The sequence below is a fragment of the Muntiacus reevesi genome, chromosome 5, assembly GCF_963930625.1.
Source record: "Muntiacus reevesi chromosome 5, mMunRee1.1, whole genome shotgun sequence".
NCBI classification, from domain to species: domain Eukaryota; kingdom Metazoa; phylum Chordata; class Mammalia; order Artiodactyla; family Cervidae; genus Muntiacus; species Muntiacus reevesi.
This window is the reverse complement of record NC_089253.1, coordinates 76,881,136-76,902,828: the sequence shown is the minus strand read 5'-3', so window position 1 is coordinate 76,902,828 and position 21,693 is coordinate 76,881,136. Positions and strand designations below refer to the sequence as shown.

General features: G+C 34.8%; 1 protein-coding gene across 10 annotated transcripts in view; it reads left to right on the top strand.

Moving 5' to 3' along the window:
- Nucleotides 1-21,693, top strand: part of CDC42BPA (CDC42 binding protein kinase alpha) — a 292,676-nt gene that overhangs the window by 107,004 nt on the left and 163,979 nt on the right. For all 10 annotated transcript variants that reach the window (XM_065935568.1, XM_065935565.1, XM_065935563.1 and 7 more), the window contains exons 4-5: nt 4,790-4,885; nt 20,511-20,659. In XM_065935568.1, the coding sequence (XP_065791640.1) occupies nt 4,790-4,885; nt 20,511-20,659 (245 nt within the window). The remainder of the gene's footprint in view (nt 1-4,789; nt 4,886-20,510; nt 20,660-21,693) is intronic.

The following is a 21,693-nucleotide window of genomic DNA, read 5'->3' as shown; positions in this document are numbered from 1 at the left end:
TCTAGTGAGGTTGTATTGGCTTTTGCTGTAATACTTCAATTGGATGTTTTATTTCTTCAACCACCCTTTTAGTATCCAGTAGCACCTCCTTTGATCTTTTTTTTTCATGTTCCTTTTTAGTGAGCCTATGCCTCTGGACTGTAAACTTAAACAGTTTCTGAGTTTTTTCCTCCCTGTTTAGGTAAGACAGGATGCTCCAGCTGACTGGTATTAGGTGTTCTCTTTTCTACCCGTCAGGAGGTCAGTTAGGCTCTGCTCCTACTACAGCAGATTCAGGTCTGGTTAATTAGTTTCACCTTAAGGGCAGGCCTTGTTAAGAACTGAGTGCTGCGGCAAGTTTCAAAATGGTTTCCTTGCCTCTCTTCCTGCTGGAAAATCTAGATTTTTCTCCTTTATTTACTGTTATCGTGTGATGGAGCTCCTGGAGGTGAGACTAAAAAATTGTGTAATTCTCCCTGACTGGGTCCCCTGCAGAGTTGAACTCTCAGAGTTGTCCAGACTCTAGCAATCATTCCCAGTTGAGTTTGTCTTATTCCCAGCAGCATCAGTTCTGGTTTCTGCAGCTCTTTCTGCTCTGGCATCTCTGCTCTGGCAAGCTGCAATATGTTCCCTTTTTTTTAATTTTTTTTATTTTTTTTTTTTGTTCCCTTTTTGTATATCTAGTTTCATGGTCGCAATGTTTTCTTATCTCTAAAATATATATTTGTATGTATATATGTGTATACATCCTTCTTGCCTTGTTTCTGTCCCCTCTATTTAATTCTTTTTCTGTTTGGGACTATTATTCACATTGATTGCTATCATGAAATGTCAAAAATTATTTTTAACTGTTGGCTTATGATTTTAATTGAATTTTGCAGTCCTTAGACACCACACCCCTCCATCTCTCATTTATTTAGTTACTTAATCTATTATTTTAGAGTTTTCTCTGTAGAGGCCTTACATATCTTTTACTAAGTTTACTCTGAGATAGTTGGTGTTTTTAATTTGCTTTTGGAAATGGCATTATTTATTTATTTTTATTTTTTTGAAAATGATATTATTTAAAAAGATATTTTATAATTCTTGCAATTATATAGGAATATAATTTATGTATGTTGACTTTTAAATTCTGTTAATTTTTCTGTTTTCTTTTGTGATTTCTTTCTATGCATCCATGTTGTCTGCTAATAAAAATAATTTTCACTCTCCTTCAGTTCAGTTCAGTCGTTCAGTAGTGTCCAACTCTTTGCGACCCCATGAACTGCAGCATGCCAGGCCTTCCTGTCCATTGCCAACTCCTGGAGTTTACCCAAACTCATGTCCATTGAGACAGTGATGCCATCCAACCATCTCATCCTCTGTCATCCCCTTCTCCTCCTGCCCTCAATCTTTCCCAGAATCAGGGTCTTTTCAAATGAGTCAGCATTTTGCATCAGGTGACCAAAGTATTGGAGTTCAGCTTTGCTCTCCTTAGTAATCTCTATATATCTTTTATTTCTTCTTAACTAATTTCACTTGTGAGGAAAACAATGGAGTAGAAATGCCAGACTTTCATCTTATAAATGTTTCTTATTTATCCTTAATAGTTGATTTTACTCTATTGAAAAGTGAAAGTGAAGTCGCTCAGTCGTGTCTGACTCTTTGCAACCCCATAGATTGTAGCCTACTGAACTCTTCCATCCATGGGATTTTCCAGGCAAGAATACTGGAGTGGGTTGCCACTTCCTCCTCCAGGGGATCTTTTCTGACCCAGGAATCTAACCTGCATTTCCTGTGTGTTAGGTGAATTCTTTACATGATGAGCCACTGGGGAAGCCTAAGTGTTGAGAGTGTTGATGAAATAAGATTGAAAAATAAAATAACTGTTGAAATTGGTGATGGCTACATTGAGAGCAGGGGATTACTTTATTTTGTATGTGTTTAAAGTTTTATATTATGGTTTACATTTTATGTTTTTAAAATTTTATTTTTTCACTGCATAGTTTAGAACAGATCAGAATCTACTAAAGTTAATTCTGTTGACAGGTAGTCTTTGAAGTTTTATTTAGAGTTACCATAAAGTCACATTTCCATATTTTAGCTGGAAATATCTTTAAAATTTCAGCTGTTGTGGTAAGATAAATTCAGGAGTAAGGAGTCTCCTAGACTTGATAAACTTCACTACTTCTCTAAAATGTTAGCAGCAAACCATAACCTCAGGTCAGGTAAAATCTAAGACAGAATTCAGTGGTGAGTATGTCAGTGATACTATTTCTGCTCTAAAGTGAACAGAAGCATAATTATGGTAGATTTTAATAATTGAATTTATAAGTAAATTGCCCATTTAGTTGGTTTAAGTTTTATTTGTTTTTAAGATTTTCCTTGGTGATGGTGTTTAATGAGTGGGTTTAGAAATTCTATTGCATAAGACAGCAAAAGAGACACAGATGTAAAGAACAGACTTTTGGACTCTGTGGGAGAAGGCGAGGGTGGGATGTTCTGAGAGAATAGCAATGAAACAAGTATACTATCAAGGGTGAAACAGATCACCAGCCCAGGTTGGATTCATGAGGCAAGTGCTCCGGGCTGGTGCACTGGGAAGACCCAGAGGGATGGGATGGGGAGGGAGGCGGGAGGGGGGATCGGGATGGGGGATCGGGATGGGGAACACATGTAAATCCTTGGCTGATTCATGTCAATGTATGGCAAAAACCACTACAATATTGTAGAGTAATTAGCCTCCAACTAATAAAAATAAATGAAAAAAAAAAACGAGCAAAAATAAAAATACAATATATAAAAAAAAACAGATTTTTGGACTCTAGGAGAAGGCAAGGGTGGGATGATTTGAGATAATAGTACTGAAACATGTACATTACCATATGTAAAATAAATGACCAGTGCAAGTTCAATGCATGAAGCGGGGCACTCAAAGTCGGTGCTCTGGGAGAACCCAGAGGGATGGGCTGGGGAGGGGGGTGGGAGGGGGGTTCAGGATGGGGGGACACATGTTCACCTGTGGCTGATTCAGGTTGCTGTATGGCAAAAACCACTACAATATTATAAAGTAATTAGTCTCCAATTAAAACAAATTAATTCATTAAAAAAAGAAATTCTATTGCATCAAATAAAATTTATGGAAATACATGAAAAAAATTAGGGCACTTACTTAGGTTAGATAATGTGAGTTGTTTTGTATATCATGACTAATGAATTTATCTTATGGGAAATAAATTACTAGGAACCTACTATGTGTAGGATACTGCATGGTAAGTTTTAAATGTGTATGAAATGTGGTATAGCCATTGAGAAAAATTAGGTAGCTTTCTATGTACAGGTATGGAAGGCTGTTCAGATATGTTGTTACTTGAAAAAATGACTTATAGAGCACTGTGATCTCATTTGTGTAAAGAAAGAAAAGTTAGGGGAGATGGGATACCACATGAATATAGGGTGTGTGTATCTATGTGCATGTGTCTGTATGTGTGTGTGTACAAAGAAATTTTCTGAAAAGAAATTCAACTGAGTTATTGGTGTTAATCATTGGATGTAACAAGGGGACAATGAATCTATGAGAGAGTTTCAGTTTCTACTTTACCTTTCAGTTCTTTTTGAGACTTTCTGGCGTAGTGGTTTTTTAATTAAAAATTAAAAAATATATTGTAGAATTGTATCATACAAAGTTATTTTTTATTTTTAATAACATATTTCTAAGATTCTCCAGGCTGTATCTTTATAATAATAGAAGTATATCCTGAGAATAAATTAAAACTTTTTTAAATCAGAAAAAGATAATCCTTTAGAGAAAATGGGCAAAGGGAGTTTTTCAAAGAAAACTCAGATGTCAATAAGCATATGTAAAATTATTTATTTGCACCTGTAATTAAGAATATGCTAATTAAAAGAATGATGAGATATTATTTCATACACATCTTATTGAAACATGCTTAAAAGTCTAACAGTGCCAAGTGCAGTTCAGGATGTTGTGGAAAACAGGTGATTTCATACCCTGGGGTGAAGGTAGAAATTGGTATAGTACTTAGGAAAGAAACTAGGTTGTGTCTGATAAGGTTGAAAATGCTTAAGTCTGGCATTTCTGCTTCCAAGTGTATACCCTAGAGAAACTCTTCTACATTTGTACAAATATATTTATTGCAATGTTGAAATGATGCAAATTTGGGAATAACCTATGTTTTCATGATTGGGAGGGTTACATGAGGCAATTCTGCTATGATCATAGAATGGAATACTATAGCAATTAAAAATTAAACAGCCATTATTGATTAAAAAGTAATCACGTTGCAAAGGGATAGATACAGTCACACTATTCACGGAAATTTTCAAAACACAGCTTTTCTATTGTTTTTGGACACATACATGTGTAATAAAGCATGTGATGGGAGGAATATATACTAACTTCAGGTTATTCATTTTTCTTAGAGGAAGAACTGATAATTCTCTAGAAATAGGAAGGCTACAACTTCTATTTTCTTAAAAGCAAATAGGTTAGGAGTAAATGTGACATTGTTGACATTTATGTTATCTAAATGGTAGGTTGAACCATGGTTGTTAAATAATTCTGTGTACTTTTCTGATTTTTTGAACTATAGCAGTAATTTTAAATATAAAGTACTTTTAAGTTTACTATTCAGTTATTCAGTTTTTGAGGGTTCTTTGAAACTTGATTTATTGGAAGTCATATAATGTTGGATGTATTCCTTTTTCAGAATAGAAAGTATAATAAATATTTGAGTAATTGTTTGCATAATGTATTTCCTAGTTTTACATAAAGTATTCTTTATCTAAAAAAATTTTTTTTCCTTTTCAGACAGCATGTTTTCGTGAAGAAAGGGATGTGTTAGTGAATGGAGACAATAAATGGATTACAACTTTGCATTATGCTTTCCAGGATGACAATAACTTAGTAAGAATCATTTTTATATGTTTTATTAAGAATCATTTTTATATGTTTCTATATATTACCTATTTATTGGCAAAATTTAGCATTATTTTCTCTTAAGCATTGTTTAAATGTAAATGTTATTTAGAAAACCACTGTATTTCAGAGCATATAAGTTTGATATGTGATTTGTTTCCCTGGGTAATTCAATACCTTTCAATTGGAATTTTTAATGTTTTTTAGTAAGTAAGTCAAATCCAAACAGATTTAAATTCTGTAAAAGGTGGTCAGAATTTTTTCCCCATGATTCTGTCAATGTATTTTATTTGTATTGTAAATGTAATAGTATTCTATTACTATTTAGAATTTTGCATATTTTTCAAAGTTGTCATGTGCTTCTTTAAGTAGAGCCATATTTAAAATGTAGGCTTTGTTTAATTTTATATTAACATCATGGACCACTAGACAAAAGAAGTTGGGGGAGAGCTTGGAGGAAAATCAAACTATTAAAAACACTGCCAAATGAAGATTGAAGAGATGGAACAAGTGAATAGGAAAATAAGGCAGAATCTACCACAGTTGAACATAAGATTCCTGGGCTATTACTCAGGAATCTTCATTTTCTGACCCCAATTTTTATTTCAAGATTTATTTTTTAGCATGCATATGCTTAGTGGCTGCTTTGTGCCAGCCACTACACTATGTACTGGGATATAAAAATTAATAAGACATTTTTCATTTGATAAGCGTTTATTGGACATGTTGTGTGTGCTTGGCACTGTTCTTTAGATTCTAGCAATTTGGTAGTAAATAAGACAGACAAAGATCTTATTCTTAAATACTTGTGAGGGAAGCCAGATAAGCAATTCATAGTCATTTTATTTTCACATTGTTTCCTATAAAGAAAAATATAACATGTATTCAAAGATATAAAGTCAATAAGGACTCTTCTAAGACAAGTGTAAGTTGGCTAAACCAAGAAAGGAGAAGAGACAGAGACGGGTTGGTGAACACGGAGATCTGAAGCCACCTGTTATGTTCCTATTGATGGAGAATAGAGAAAGAGGCTTTGGCGATGAGGGAAGAGAGATACATGAGTCACACTGTCTAGCACTTTATACATTATGGTATGTAAATTAGACTTTAACAGTCATGAGTTTCAAAAGCAAAATTTTTTTAAATCATAGATCTCATGTGTGTCATTTATTTTATTTTATTTTTTATTTTTTTCCATTTATTTTTATTAGTTGGAGGCTAATTACTTTACAATATTGTAGTGGTTTGTGTCATACATTGACATGAATCAGCCATGGATTTACGTGTATTCCCCATCCTGATCCCCCCTCTCACCTCCCTCTCCACCCGATTCCTCTGGGTCTTCCCAGTGCACCAGCCCCGAGCACTTGTCTCATGCATCCAGCCTGGGCTGGTGATCTGTTTCACCCTAGATAATATACATGTTTCGATGCATTTTTAAAATGACATTACATCTGAAAGCCAGCTTAGTTGGTAAAGAATCCACCTGCAATGCAGGAGACCTGGGTTCGATTCCTGGGTTGGGAAGATCCCCTGGAGAAGGGAACAGCTACCCCCTCCTGTATTCTGACCTGGAGGATTCCATAGACTGTATAGTCCATGGGGTCACAAAGAGTCGAACATGACAGAGTGACTTTGACTTTGACTTTCATATCTGAAAGCCTAGACAGTGAAAGCATATAGAAATGCAACTGCACAGATTGATATCTTAGCTTTCCTCCTCCTACTTTCTGTCATGCTTTTTCAGGGTTCTTTCTCAGAGCAAAACTGCTGTCTTAGGACTGTAGAAGGGTTTGTGGCAGGAAAGGATGGGGTTGTCAGAGGAATGAGAGAAAGGCTAATAGGATTATGATAAGGAGGGGAGAGATATATAAAATGAGGCTTCCTGAGTGTAGGCCATTCAGAAGAGTTCAAATTTTATTCTAATTTCAAGGAGGATTTTAAGGACAGTGTGATAATCAGTTTTGTATTTTACAGAGAGCATCTTAGCAGCAGTGTAAAGGATGGATTTCAGAGGGCTAGACTAGTTAGGAGACAATATTCGGGTGACAGGTAATGAGGATTTGAATAAAGCTGATAGAGTGAGGGGATGGATTCAGGTACTATTTAGGAAGTAAAATAATTAGAAATTGTGTTAGAGTGAGTATCAGTGGTGGAGAGAGGAATCAAAATGATTCCCAGTTTTCTGGTGTCTGACTTAATGGGGTTCAATACTTGATAGTTTATTCTGGAGTTGGAGAATATAGCAAGGAAGAGAAAATTTAGAGTAGATGGGAAAATGATTAGTTTAATTTGGTGTATGTTGGGTTTGAATTATAGTGTGATCTATTTAATGGGTTATAGATATTAGTCTGGTGTTTCTAAGGGTAAATAGCACCATTTATTTTGGAGTTGTTATCTTATAGGCCAGATTTTGGTGAACTCTGAACTATGGTTTAAATCTGGACCACCACCTATTTTCACACAGCCTGCAAGCTAAGAATTATTTTTACATTTTTAAATAGTTGAAGTCAAAAGAAGAATATTTCGTGACTTGTGAATCTTTTAAAGTTCAGATTTCACTGTGTAGTTTTACTGACATAGCCATGCTGTTGATTTGCACACTACCTATGGCTGCTTTTGTGCCTCAGTGGCAAAGTTGACTAGTTGTGATGGAGACCGGCCCTGTGACAGAGGGTAACACTGTATGTGTTACTCATTGCTTTGCACTGCTATGCTCAAAGACTATAAATTGCAGTGACATTTCAAGTGCTGTATATATATGTGTGTGTATATATATATATATTGCTATACCATGGCATTTTGTATTTAAATTAATAGCACATATGCCTCATGTCAAAATAAGAAAGGTAGATTTTTCAAATATCATGCTCTTAAGGCACAGTAGATTGTGTATTATTTTATTAATGAATTAAATTACAGCATGGTGTTTATTACCCCACTGTGCTTCATTTGTGCTAATAGAATACAGTAAACGTCTACACTGCTAAACTGAACACTCATCACAACATTCCTAATTCACAGGAAAACAGCAGTCAGAAAAGTTAGAAAAGGTAACCCAATATCCTACCATAGCAGAACCTCTTCACAAAATAAAAAATGAAAGTGAGGCTGCAACTATAGTACCTGAGTGTCTCATTTATTAACCAAGCAAGGAAAGCCATTGACCAATATTGAGTTAATTAAATCATATATGACTGCAGCAGCCAAAGAAATGTGTCCACAGAAAATAAACTTGTGTAAGACTTAAGGAGAACAGTTACTCAAAGAATTGAGGACACTGGAAGGAGCATCAGTGTTGGATTATAAAACCAGGGAGATAATCATTTCCTATCACATTGAGAGGTTTTCTTTGACTCTTGAGTTGAAAGATGTTGCTGATTCTGCTCAGTTCTTGTTATTTGAGGAATCAGTGTTTGAGTTTGAAGTATCTGAGGAATTAGCCTCTCTGAATAGTTGTTGTGGAATCATTATTGTCATATTATTAGGTTGGTGCAAACGTAATTGCAGTTTTGGACCATGAATTTTAAATCATTATAACTAGGCTCAAATATATCTTTATTAATCAAAATAGGAACCATTATAATCAACATATTTTTGCCAATGAGAAATAAATTTACTCCTGTAGTGTAAAAATCCACACTTTGGGACTTGATGAACTCTTGGAAAGTATCTTCTGCATCCTGCTGGTTGTGAAAGTATTTTCCCTGCAGTAAGTTGTCTAGATACTTGAAGAAGTGGTAGTCGGTTGGCGAGAGGGCAGGTGAATATGGCATTATGAGGCAAAACTTCATAGCCTAATTCCTTCAACTTTGGAAGCATTGGTTGTACAACTGGGCATTATCATGGAGAATTGGGTTCTTTCTGTTGACCAGTGCTAGCCACAGGCATTGCACTTTTCTATGCATCTCATCGATTTGCTGAGCCTACTTCTCAGATGTAACAATTTTGCTGGGATTTGGAAAGGTGTAGTAGATCAGACTCGCAACAGACCACAAACAGTAATCATGACCTTTTATTTCGTGCAAGTTTGGCTTTGGGAAGTGCTTTAGAGGAGCTTCTCGGTCCAGCCATTGAGCTGGTCGTCACCAGTTGTCGTATAAAATCCACTTTTGGTCATACATCGCAATTCAATTGAGAAATGGTTCACTGTTGTTGCGTAAAACAAAAGATGATAATACTTCAAAGCAATGATTTTTTTGATTTTCTGGTCAGCTCATAAGGCACCCACATATTGAGCCTTTTCACCTTTCCAGTTTGCTTCAAATGCCAAATGACTGTAGAATGGCATTGAACATGGAATGCCAATATTGAATTCTTGGACAACTTCTCGTGTGGTTGTACGAGGATCAGCTTCTGTAATGGCTCTCAGTTGGTTGTTGTAAACTTTCAATGTATGGCCACTGTGCTCTTCATCTTCAAGGGTTTTGTCTCCTTTGCAAAACTTCTTGAACCACCACTGTACATTCTTTAGCAGTGCCTGGACCAAATGCGTTGTTGATGTTGTGAGTTGTCTCTGCTGCTTTATGAGCCATTTTGAACTCAAGAAAATTGCTTGAATTTACTTTTTGTCTAACATCATTTTCCTAGTCTAAAATAAATATAAAATAAACAGCAAGTAATAAGTCAGTAGCAAAAAAACAACAGCCATAATAAATATAAAGTAAACAGCAAGTAATAAGTCAGTAGCAAAAAAACAACCATAAAGCGAGAAATGTGCATTAAAATGATACATAACATAACCACATTTATTTAAGAATACATTCCAGTATCAAAGTCAAACTTCAACAATGCAAAAACTGCAGTTATTTTGCACCAACCTAGTATTTTCAAAGAAGTTGAGAAAATATTGTTTTGATACAACCTGAATTGGAATCTGCTAAAATGTGTTACAATTGAGTGTGGTAAAAGAGGAAAAGGCTTATTTGGACAGATTTACAAGTTATTTGAAAATATTAGGTGCTTAAAGCCTGTGGATGTTCATTTTCGTGTTAATCAGCAGGCAGCTTGCTGCAAATATTTGAATTTGTCATGTATTGAACCAGTAGTATCGAAGTTGTGCTTTATTCATTTTTTTGGAAACAACTATTGTCATTTCCATGGATTTTTTTTTTTTTTTTTTTTTTGTCAAATCAAAAGCCAAACATTCTTGCTACGCCATACACCTATTCACTGATTTTGCAGTGGTAACATTTAATTACACTATTTTGAACAAAGGACTTGCTGAATATTTCTGAGCCTAAAACCCCACCTTCAACCATTATTGTATTCAACCATCATAAAGTATTGAATAGGCTTGGAAATTAGCTTTTCCTGTAGACTTGATATGTTTTCAAAATAAACAACACTTATATGAAAAACTATGCTGTGGTGAAGTCATTTTGACAGCTAGTGTTTGAATTACAAGAAATGTCAAGCTGCTGTATCTACTTCCCATATTGTTAAAAGTGAAAAGGAGAGAGAGCTCCATTTCCATATAGATTTGCAGCAGATAGATCTTTTGAGGTCAAACTACAGTTCTAACATCCGTTCTTGGCACCTGATGCAAGTGCGAAGGAAATGTTCATAGTTCAAAATTCCTTTAACTGGGCAGTGAAGAACTTCCATCTAACTTTCACTTAGACGTGGTTAATCTGCAGTAATGACATGCTTAAACCCAAGTATCAGGAGAAAAATTTTATAGCATTCTATAAATGCCTTACAGCTGAGGAATATGCTCAATCAAAATTATATACTTGTGAACTGACACCAGTACCTTTTCTTGTGAATAGATAGTTTCACAGATGGGATGTGTAGAATCTCACTGCAGATCATCATTTACAGATTTACATTTGCAGTAGATTTTTGATGACTTGAGGCTTCCCTATTAGTTTCGCTGGTGAAGAATCTACCTGCAATTCAGGAGACCCCGGTTCAATTCCTGGGTCAGGAAAATCCCCTGGAGAAGGGAACAGCTACCCACTCCTGTATTCTGGCCTGGAGGATTCCATGGACTGTATAGTCCACAGGTTCACAAAGAGCTGAACATGACTGAGTGACTTTCAATTCAACTTTCTTTTGCTGATAGGGATCACTAACTTTGAGCCCCAGTTAAGCAAGCTTTTATATTCCCCTCTCCTTACAAAAGCATTACATTTTCTCATTAGTAGTCTCTATTACCAAAACTGTACTAATTATCATTATATTTTGAATTTTGCTAATGAAATATGTGGAAATTTTTTCTGTTATTGTATATGTACCTATACGTTATTTTGATTTTGCCTCTTGCCTGCCAAGCCTAAACCCTATTTACTGTATAGTCCTTTACAGGAAAACTTGGCCAACATCTTTTGCAGGTAACAGTGAGTACAAGGAGCGACTGAGAATCAATAAGTAGTGCTTGTGAAATGAGAAAACAGGTGTGCCTAGAGAAGACAGAGATAGGACACACTTGAAGTAGAAAATTTGTGGACATGATCTGAGCAAGAAAGAGAATCAAAATACTGCGCCATGAAAGCTAAAGCAAGGAGAGTTGGTAGAGGAAACCATTAGCAGTGTTTAGTATTGTTGTTGTTATTGTTCATTCATGTCCGACTCTGCGACCCTGTGGACTGCAGCACACCAGGCTTCCCTGTCCTTCACCGTCTCCTGGAGCTTGCTCAAACTCACGTCCATTGAGTCGGTGATGCCATCCGACCATTATCCTCTGTTGTCCCCTTCTACTCCTTCCTTCAATCTTTCCCAGCATCGGGGTCTTTTCTAATGAGTTGGCCCTTTCCATCAGGTGGCCAGAATATCAGAGCTTCAGCTTCAGGGTCAGTCCTTCCAATGAATATTCAGGACTGATTTCCTTTAGGATTGACTGATTTGATCTTGCAGTCCAAGGTGCTAAATAAAAAAGAGATGACTGGAAATACTGTGCCCACCCAAATTCTGTGTTTCAGCCTCAGTGGAATACCCTCCATTCTTGAACATACTCTGTACTCTTCTATACTTTTCTTCATTTTTATTTTCCATAATACCTTTCATACTATGTCACTTCTCTTCCTCTTTCTGCCACTAGTCCTGTTGAAGTCTAGCCAGTACTTTAAAACTGCTCAAATTCTCTGTCTTAAAGAGAATTCACAATTTGAATTAATCTTTCCTATTTCATTTTACCTCACATTTTTAGTACTGCTATTATATAATTAACCTCTGTGTGTGTGTGTGTGTGTGTGTGTGTGTGTGTGTGTGTCTTTGATTTTTTTTGGTACAACTTAAAAAATTTTTGAATAAATGACATGAACCTTGCTATCTTTAGCTAAAATATAATCAGAGATTAGTGAAACTTAATAGTTGGGGGTTTTGTCTGATTATCAGGAAAGATCAAGATGTTCAAGCAGGGTCATTACTTGTTCTTATATTCCATACATGCTTCCAGAGTATAGTAGTGTTTTTCAAACTTCCAATTGTGACCCGTTAGTGAGTTATAAAATCAGTTTAGTAGCTTACAACCAGCACTTAAAAAATTAAATAGAATATCAAATAACAGAGTTCAAGTAATAAGAATAAATATTATTTCATAACATTTATTTCTTTTCTAATCATTACTGAATATTCATATAAACCATATTTTTTATTGTGGGTTATAGTCAGGATTGCCTAAAAGTCATGACACAGAGCTTTGCACATTTTAGTTGCTCAGTTGTTAAATTGATTGAAATATTTGACTTGAATTTACCATACTTACATGAAATTTTAGGGATGAATGTATCATTTCAAAGGTAATCTGCATAGATCAGTAAATTTAAGAGTAAGTCAAACATGTGCCAAGTATTTGCTTAGCAAAATTATAACAGTTTATCATAGCTTTGCAAAAATTTTAAGGACTATAGACCACTATGACAATGTATTCTACTGTGGATAGATATAACACTGTATATTTATGGTTTGCTTAAAATCTACATTTACTATAAATACAGAAATATATAGAATGGAAATAAAGTGTCCAAATACCAAATTTTATATAGCAAAATTTTGCCTAATTTTCAATTTAAAAAGCCTGATTTATAGTTCAGAGTTTCTCTCTCCTTTGAGTTATTGAGTCTTATCTGTGCTTTTTGTGTTTGACACCAGGATTAATACTTCTTTTTCAGAGACATTTTTAAGAAATTGTGTGTCTATGCCAGTCATTACTTATATTAAAGTTTCACAATAACTGAGGCGGATTGAAATGCTGTAGAACTCAGATCTCCTGTAAACTGTCAACTTTTCCTTATGGAAACCTTCATGGTACGAGTCAGAAGTCCTAAATTATCTTAGTTATCATCAAAGATTTTCTTTTGAATATTTATAAAATATAAGAAAGTAAAATTGTTTAAAAATATTGACAAGCCTAACTGTAGATACCCAAAAGGAAATTTTATTATACATAGTTATTTTCCAGAATAACTTTTAACCCTAGTAGCCCTAAACCAGTCAAACAAGTAATAAAATTTTCAGAGCTATACAGTTAAAGAAAGCTGTGATAAATATTCAGTAACTTGACTTTCGTTTGTAATAAGTTCAGATTCACTATATTTGGTTTATGAAACAATAATTATAGCATATGTGCATTTTATTTACTAGGAAGAAGTTGAATAATTTAATGAATGATATTAAGATGTGATTAGAACATTTTTTTCCTTAAAAACTCACTAAAGACAAGCCTCCTTGGTTGCATGTATATGGACACATAAACTTAATCACTTAAACGTCATTTAGAATATTACAAAGCAACAAAATTTCTTCTTCATATTTTTTTATCCACTCTTTCCTATTTAGTTATTTTTTTTTGTTTGAGAAAAAAACAGGAAGATATTTAAAGCAAAAATTTTACTTTTTGAATTAGCATTTGTAAACTGATTAGCAGGTGAAAGATATTTGTTGAATTGTATGTAGTCATATGAACTTCAAATTCTTACAGGAATCCAGTTTGTGCTGAAGATAGGAATAGTTAGAAAGGTATTTTTGTAAAGAGTGAAAAAAACAAAAAGCTAGAAGGGAGAAATAAAAGTGGGGCTCTAAGGACTGACTATTAGTCTCTTCATGTTACAACAAGATGACTAGAGGAATTTGGTGTTCTCCCTGAGACGACTTCTAAAGCATATCTGTTCTGTGAAATGTTTTTTTCCTTTATCTGTTCTGTGAAATGCTTTTTCCTTTGCACTGTTTATTTGTTGTATGTTTTCACATGGCTTATTGTATGCCTTCATAGCATTCTTTTATTGTATGTTCTCACATACTTTAGCATTCTTTCCTTGGAATGTTGTTCCTTAAAAAGCAAAACTTTTAATTAAGGATTTTTTAGAAATTCAGAATTGGAAATTTCCTGATATGTATATTCACATCTAGAGACCTGTTTATTTTGGAGGGATACAAGATTTCTGAAGACTCGGCCTGTATCCTTAATTTCTTTTTTTGTTATCCTAGCGCTTAGTACATGCTCTTTATGTCATGGATATTGGCAGCTTTTTTACTGAACGCTGAGTCTCTTTAATTTGAGTAAGATGGAAACTGATCAGAGGATCAAGAACCCACTAGTTCTGACTTTCCCACTCTTTAATGTATGTTTGGGGAAATAATTTATCTTCATTCTCTTTTATTACATAGCCATAAAATAGGAATAAACAGTCATATCCCTATCTCCAGTATAGGGCATTATATAAATTATAATTACTGTACTTTCATTCTATAACTCCGACTTCTGGAGAAAATGAAAGCCATTGGCTACTCCAGCATGAACTTTAACTTTCTATGCTCTGACCTCAGCATTTCCTTTCATTTCTCCCCTGCATAGAAATTTATCCATATTTGGATCTCTTCCTATCAATGTGGATGAGGTATATCTTTATATTTAGGATTATTCTTATTGTCCTTTGCCTTTGACTCCATCACCTTTGGCCTTTAGCAGAACTTGACTCCATTGGTCAACTTCAGTTTGACTAGATTTTTTTTCCCCTTCTATACAGTGAGCTCTGTACAGTGATCTCTATACATTAAAAAGTTAACAGTTTCACCCTCTTAAGGTAACTGATGTTAACTTTTTTGTGTTCTTTCATTTTTTATGCTTTGTAGAATTGTATGTGTGTGTATGATATTTTCTCCCTTTTTATAAAAATGGAATTACAAAGTATGTATTACACTGCAGCTTGTGTTGTCACTTAAAAATATCTCATGGGCATATATGTTTAATTTTCTCTTAGGCAACAGTATAATATTTCACAGAATGAATATATTCAGTGGATCCAATTACTGGTTTTGTTGTTGATTTCTATTCATATTTTCATATTTGCTCCAGTTATCAACAGTGCTGTGCAGTAAGCATTCTTGCCCATATGCCTTACACATTGGAGCTTTTATTTTAATTGACTATATTTGAAGGCAGGAGGAGAAGGGGACATGACATGGTTGAATGGCATCACTGACTCAATGGACATGAATTTGAGTAAACTCCATGAGTTGGTGATGGACAGGGAGGCCTGGTGTGCTGCAGTCCATGGGGTTGCAAAGAGTCGGACGCAACTGAGCAACTGAACTGAACGGATGTTCCTAAGGGTGGAAATGCTAGATCAAGGGGTATGCATCTTTTAAAGTTCAATAAATACTGTGAAATTACTTTCCCAAATAGTTGTAGTCACTCATCTTTCAAAAAATCAGTGTTTGTTTTTTAACTCACTTTCTTTAAAACAGTAGTGATCTTTTTGCTAGTTGCATTGATGAAAGATATCTCATTGTTGCTTTGGTTTTGATTATGTATGTATTGGCTAATTGTGTTTTCCTCTTAAGGGAGTTACCTGTTAATAGCCTCAGCCTAGTTTTGCTGGATTCCTTCCCCTCTTCTTGACAGTTCGTAGGACCACTCTATGTTAGATTATCATCTCCTCAACATGTCATCTGAATGTTGTCTCTCATTCTCTAATTTTCGTAAACTCGTTTAAAGACATTGTTGCCATATTGAATATTTTAAAGGTAGTCAACCTGTAAGAAGTAGATACGTGTCCTACTGGATATTAAATTTTACTGATTAGTCAGTGAGAGCAGTATGATACTGATGCAGAAATAGACAACTACAGCAGAATAGAGTGCCCAAGAGCAGACCCAAGTGTATTTAGCATCTTAAAATGTGATGAAGGGGCATTTCAATTAAATTGGAGGAAAGAATGTGGTATTTAACTACTTGTTTTAGATAATTGACTCTTTGCATATGAGAAAATACTCTTCACACACTGTACAAAAAAATCAATAAATTTCAGATGAATAAGTGAACCACATTAAAATTAGGTTCTTTTCCTTTCCTCTTCCTACAGCAGTACCCTCTGCCTATCTCTGTCAGAGATTTATATTACATTAAAAATGCCCATTTATTTGTATTTTTTCTTCATTAGATTGCAAATGCCACGAAGGCAAGAACTGTGTCTTGTTAATTGTATCTCCCCTGCATACATGTAATATTAGCACATAGTACATTTTATGTATGTGTGTGTGTGTGTGTATATATATATATATGGAATTAGTGAATGATTTCATTTGTCCCTCTCTTGTTCTGTATTCTATTTTCCACTCCCAAGAGAATTATCTACAGAATAAAATATATTATAGAAAGCTGTTCACTTTGGCTGTAAACTTGCAGTAGTGATATAATCAAGAGAGGCCTGGAGCCTGGATTAGGATAGTTGATAGTTGGTAGGGTTAGTAGATGGACTTCACAGATTTAGTAGGAAGTACTCAACAAAACCCTGATGATTTAGTTGAATGTTATAGTGAATAATAAAGGAGAAAGCATAAAAGAATGACAAAGACAGTCACTGGGATATGTTGTAGAGGAAAAGGGCTTTTTTTTCCCTACATGAGATTATTACTTGTCTGCTTTTTTGGATGCGTTTTGTCTGTCTAACACTAAAACCCTATTGCGAGTGTAGTTAATTTTCTTTTCTCTTGCAAATCTCCTTTTGTGTTTTCTGCTTCTTGTTTTTCCCAGTTGCTGGATTCTGTCTTAACTGCACCTACTCTACCTCTGAGGACAAGATAGGGGGAAAATGTGAATAGTCAATGACAGAACACTCTTAGCAAGCAGGATAGGGAAGCAAGGAATACTTAAGTACTTATGTTTTATTCTATCTCAAGGATGGTTGTATACTGTAGAAGAGATACATAATGCACACTAAAAGATTGGAAGGAAAGGAATTCGTGGAGTTGTGGGTTTGTTAAGTGAAGCACAAAGCATGTGAGGATGAAAGTAGGAATAGATGGTGACTCTTGGAGCCTAAGTTTTAAATGGTGATGGTGGGTGGAAAAAATGTTAGGATGATTGTTTTTTAGCTGTTTATTGATAGATGGTATACTCAGAATTTAGGATTCTGGTATGGCAAGAATAGAGTACACTTTCAAGAGAGGATATCTTTTGATGTAAAAGCCTTTGATCTATTTATACTTCGTGTGGTACCAAAAAAAAAAGTCCTGATTGGTATCTAGTAAATGTTTATTGGAGAATAAGTTATGTTTTATGACTTTCTATGTATAAATATTAGATTCTAGTTTTAATAGATATGTTTTTTTATTTGAAAAGTTTCTGTGTGTGCTACTATAATCAGTACTTCTTTTTAAAGTTACTTAGAGTTGTGGATTTCTTCTCCATATCCATCGCCAATTTTAGCAACATGTTTAGAACAAAATTTTACTACATTAAATTAGTCTGTTCTAACCTTCTTGACAGTCTGTTAAACATTAGACCTAGTAAATACAGCAAGTAAACCATAGACCATAATTTGAAATACACTGTTTTCCTGATTTTCAAGGATTAACAAAATGAAATGTTTCTTTTATTTATAATTTGAATGTATAATAATAAGAATGTGAATTTTCTCAAGACTTTTAAATCTTAATGTCAGCTTGGTAATAAACTTGAAATAGTAACTCCCTTCTATAATAAAATCACCTTAAGACATTATAACTGGCATTTAAATATATTCTGCACTAGCCTTCTTGTTAAAAGCTATACTCTGGAGAGAGTAACATTATTGTAGTTATATAGATAAGAAAGTAAAGTGCCAAAGGAATTAATTTTTCAAAATCCATTTATAACCCACAGTTAGAATTTGAATGCAGGTCTTTCTGAGTACAAAGCCTTCTTTCCACTATGTTTAGCTTTCACTCACTGTATAACATAAACTATGTAACAAAGCAATATACTCATGTATATGTAATACATATCTAGAAAATAACAAAGAAGTAGTCTAGAAATAGCAAAAAGTTATGACAGACATAGTCTATAATCTAACAACCCAGATTGCATTTTGTTGTATACTCCTTGTTTTTTCTTTTTTGGTATACTCACACTGTACAGGAACACTATTGTTTTTATTTACATTGTTGCACACTACTTCACTTCTGACGTTAGATGTGTGGATTTTCCATGTGTCAAGCAATTCTCCCACACCAGCTGGGTGTCCTCTCATTTAACTCAATTCTGGTACTGTCCACCTAGAGAAGGCATCAAATCTCACAGGTTAAGGGTTCAGTCCTTCAAGATGTCCCCACTATACACTCCCCAAACAAGGTCCATGTTGTTACTTGTGCTTCTGACCTCCAGGCTGTAGATGAGAGATTTCTACCACCCTCTCCTCAAATTCAGTTTCTTTGCTAAAGCAGCTCACAGAACTCAGGAACAGCCCAATGAAAGAGATGTGAAGGGTAGGCATGGAGCTTCATGCCCACTCTCAGGATATACCACTCTCCCAGCACCTCCGCTTGTTCATCAACCTAGGTGCTCTGTAAACCCCATTCTGAGTTTTTATGAAGGCCTCACAACTTAAGCCAATCAATAATTAGCCATTGATTTTTTTTTTAATTGAAGCATAGTTGATTTACAATGCTGTGTTAGTTGCTGGTGTATAGCAATGTGACTCAGGTATACACATACACACATATATATACACATTCTTTTTCATAATGTTTTACTGTAGAATATTGAATATAGTTCCCTGTGCTGTGGAGTAGGACCTTATTGTTTATTTTGTATACAATAGTTTGTATGTGCTATTCCCTAACTCCTAATTTATCCCTCTCCCACCTCCTTTCCCTTTTGGTAACCATACCTACGTTTGTTTTCTATGTAGGTGAGGGAGTCTGTTTCTGTTTTGAAAATAAGTTCATTTGTGTTACATTTTAGATTCCACAGATAAGTGATACCATATGGTGTTTGTCTTTCTATCTGACTGACTTCACTATTAATATGATAATCTCTACATCCATCTATGTTACTGCAAATATTATTATTTCATGCTTTTAAGGGCCGAGTAGTATTCCATTATGCATATATACCACATCTTCTTTATTCTTTTATCTGTCAGTGGACCTTCAGGTTACTTCCATGTCTTGGCTAAATAGCATAAATAGTACTGCTGTGAACATTGAGGGTGTATGTATCTTTTTGAAATACCATTTCCTCCAGATATGTGCCCAGGAGTGGGATTGCTGGATCATATAGATGTTGATGATTTACTCAATTTCCAGTTCCTTCCCCTGGAGGTCACAAGTGAGGGCTCTGGGGGTGAGGGTGTGAGACTGAAAGTTCGATACTCTACTTCTGGTTGGTTCCCCAGGCTACCAGCCCCCATCCTTAGGTTTCCTAGAGGTTTTCCAAAATCACCTTACAAACTCTGGTGTGGGTGAAAGGAACTTGTTATAAATAACAAAAGACACCTTTATATTGTCATCTGGGAAATTCCAATGGTTTTTTTTTTTTAACTTATTTATTTTAATTGGAGGCTAATTGCTTTACAATATTGTAGTGGTTTTTGCTGTACACTGACATGAATCAGCCATGGGTTTACTTGTGTTCCTCATCCTGAACCCTGCTCCCACTTCCCTCCCCATCCCATTCCTCTGGGTCATCCCAGTGCACCAGCCCTGAGCACCCTGTCTCATGCATCGAACCTGGACTGGCGGTCTGTTTCACATATGATAATATACATGTTTCAGTGTTATTTTCTCAGATCATCCCACCCTCGCCTTCTCCCACAGAATCCAAAAGACCGTTCTTTCCGTCTGTGTCTCTTTTGCTGTCTTGTATATAGGGTTATCGTTACCATCTTTCTAAATTCCAATGGTTTTAGGAAACTCTGCTCTATTCCAAATATATATATATTTCTTATTATAAATCACAATATTACATACCCATCAGAGTTTGTATCTAAAATTAGTCCTCCTCTGTTTATGTATACCTAAGAAAAGTCTTTACTGGTTCAAGATGAAATAAGGAAAATATAGAGATGATGAAGATGAATTTATTCAACATAAATGCCCGTCTTATATGAAATGTTGGTAAAACTGTGGTCTGTTGTAGGTTGATGATAATGATGTTATTTTTCACTTTTAAAGACAACATCAAAGCAGTGATAATCCCATGTTTTTCCCTGTTCCAGTTGTTAGAAGATTTATTTACTACTTTATGAAATTTTTAAGACTTATTGTGAGTGCTGCTGGTCATCTTACATAGCTTCTTGTTAACTAACAAAAAAAGTACTTGATCTGGTGCTGTTTGACCTTGCTGTACATTAAGTACATTGATTTTTCACTCATATTTATTGAGTACATTTTATATTTTCACTCCTAGTACCTGGTTATGGATTATTATGTTGGTGGGGATTTGCTTACTCTACTCAGCAAATTTGAAGATAGATTGCCTGAAGACATGGCTCGATTTTACTTGGCTGAGATGGTGATAGCAATTGATTCAGTTCATCAGCTGCATTATGTACACAGGTGAGTAAGAGGCAGTGAAGGAGTGGATTATATAAATGTCAGAAGAGATGTTTTTGTAAGAAAGTGATCATTTCGATGGCTATGGGATGATTTCTTTGTAAACTGTTTGACAGGTATAATGATTTATTTTAAAAATTTCCTACAAATGTGTTATTTTGTATATAGTTTAAGATGGAATGAAAAGAAAAAGGCCATTTACAAAATGACTTTTATATAGGCCTGTTTTTATTGCCTGTTTTCAGATGTTAAAAATCTCTATTTAAACATCTCATAATTTATGTGTAATAAAAAATGTTAAAACGTATTGGATGGTTTAAAAGGCAGCCTCACATTTTAAAAGGAAAAAAAGGAGGAAATCCTCCCAGAGTTATTGGTGAATTAATCATTCAGATGAGAAAATCTTTTGAGTTGTGCAAAATGTGGGAGAGCAGAGACACTAAGGAGAAGCAGGTAAAGGGATCCTGGCATGTTAGAAAGAACAACCATTTTCTAAGAGAGTGATTTGAAAACTTCAGGATATGTATCAGAGTCATATGGAGGGCTGTTAATACTCCAGAGTTTCTGATTTAGTAGGTTGGATGGGGCTGGAGAATTGGCATCTCTAGACCAGCAGCAGTATCAGTAGCCTCACCTGAGATGGTGTGTGTTAGTTAGTTTTAGTCGCTAAGTTGTGTCCGACTCTTGTAACCCCATAAGTCGGACACGATTAGTGACTAAACTAACTAACTTAACTAACACCTTCTCAGGTGAGGCTACTGATATTGCTGCTGATCTAGTGACCTCACTTTGGATAACGTATGCTAAGATAGCAATGCGTATTTCTTTTGAGTTGCAAGTGATAAGTGTAATCTCTGTGAAGAACAGGAATGGGGGAAGAAAAAAATTTTTTCATCTCAGTGATTATTTTGATGTTGGTATCTTATGTTGTGGATATCTTATGATGATTGATTTGATTAGTAATGAAGTTTGAGGACACCATTAAAATAATATTTTGATTAAAAATTTTTGTATTTTTCAGATCTCAATTTTACTTT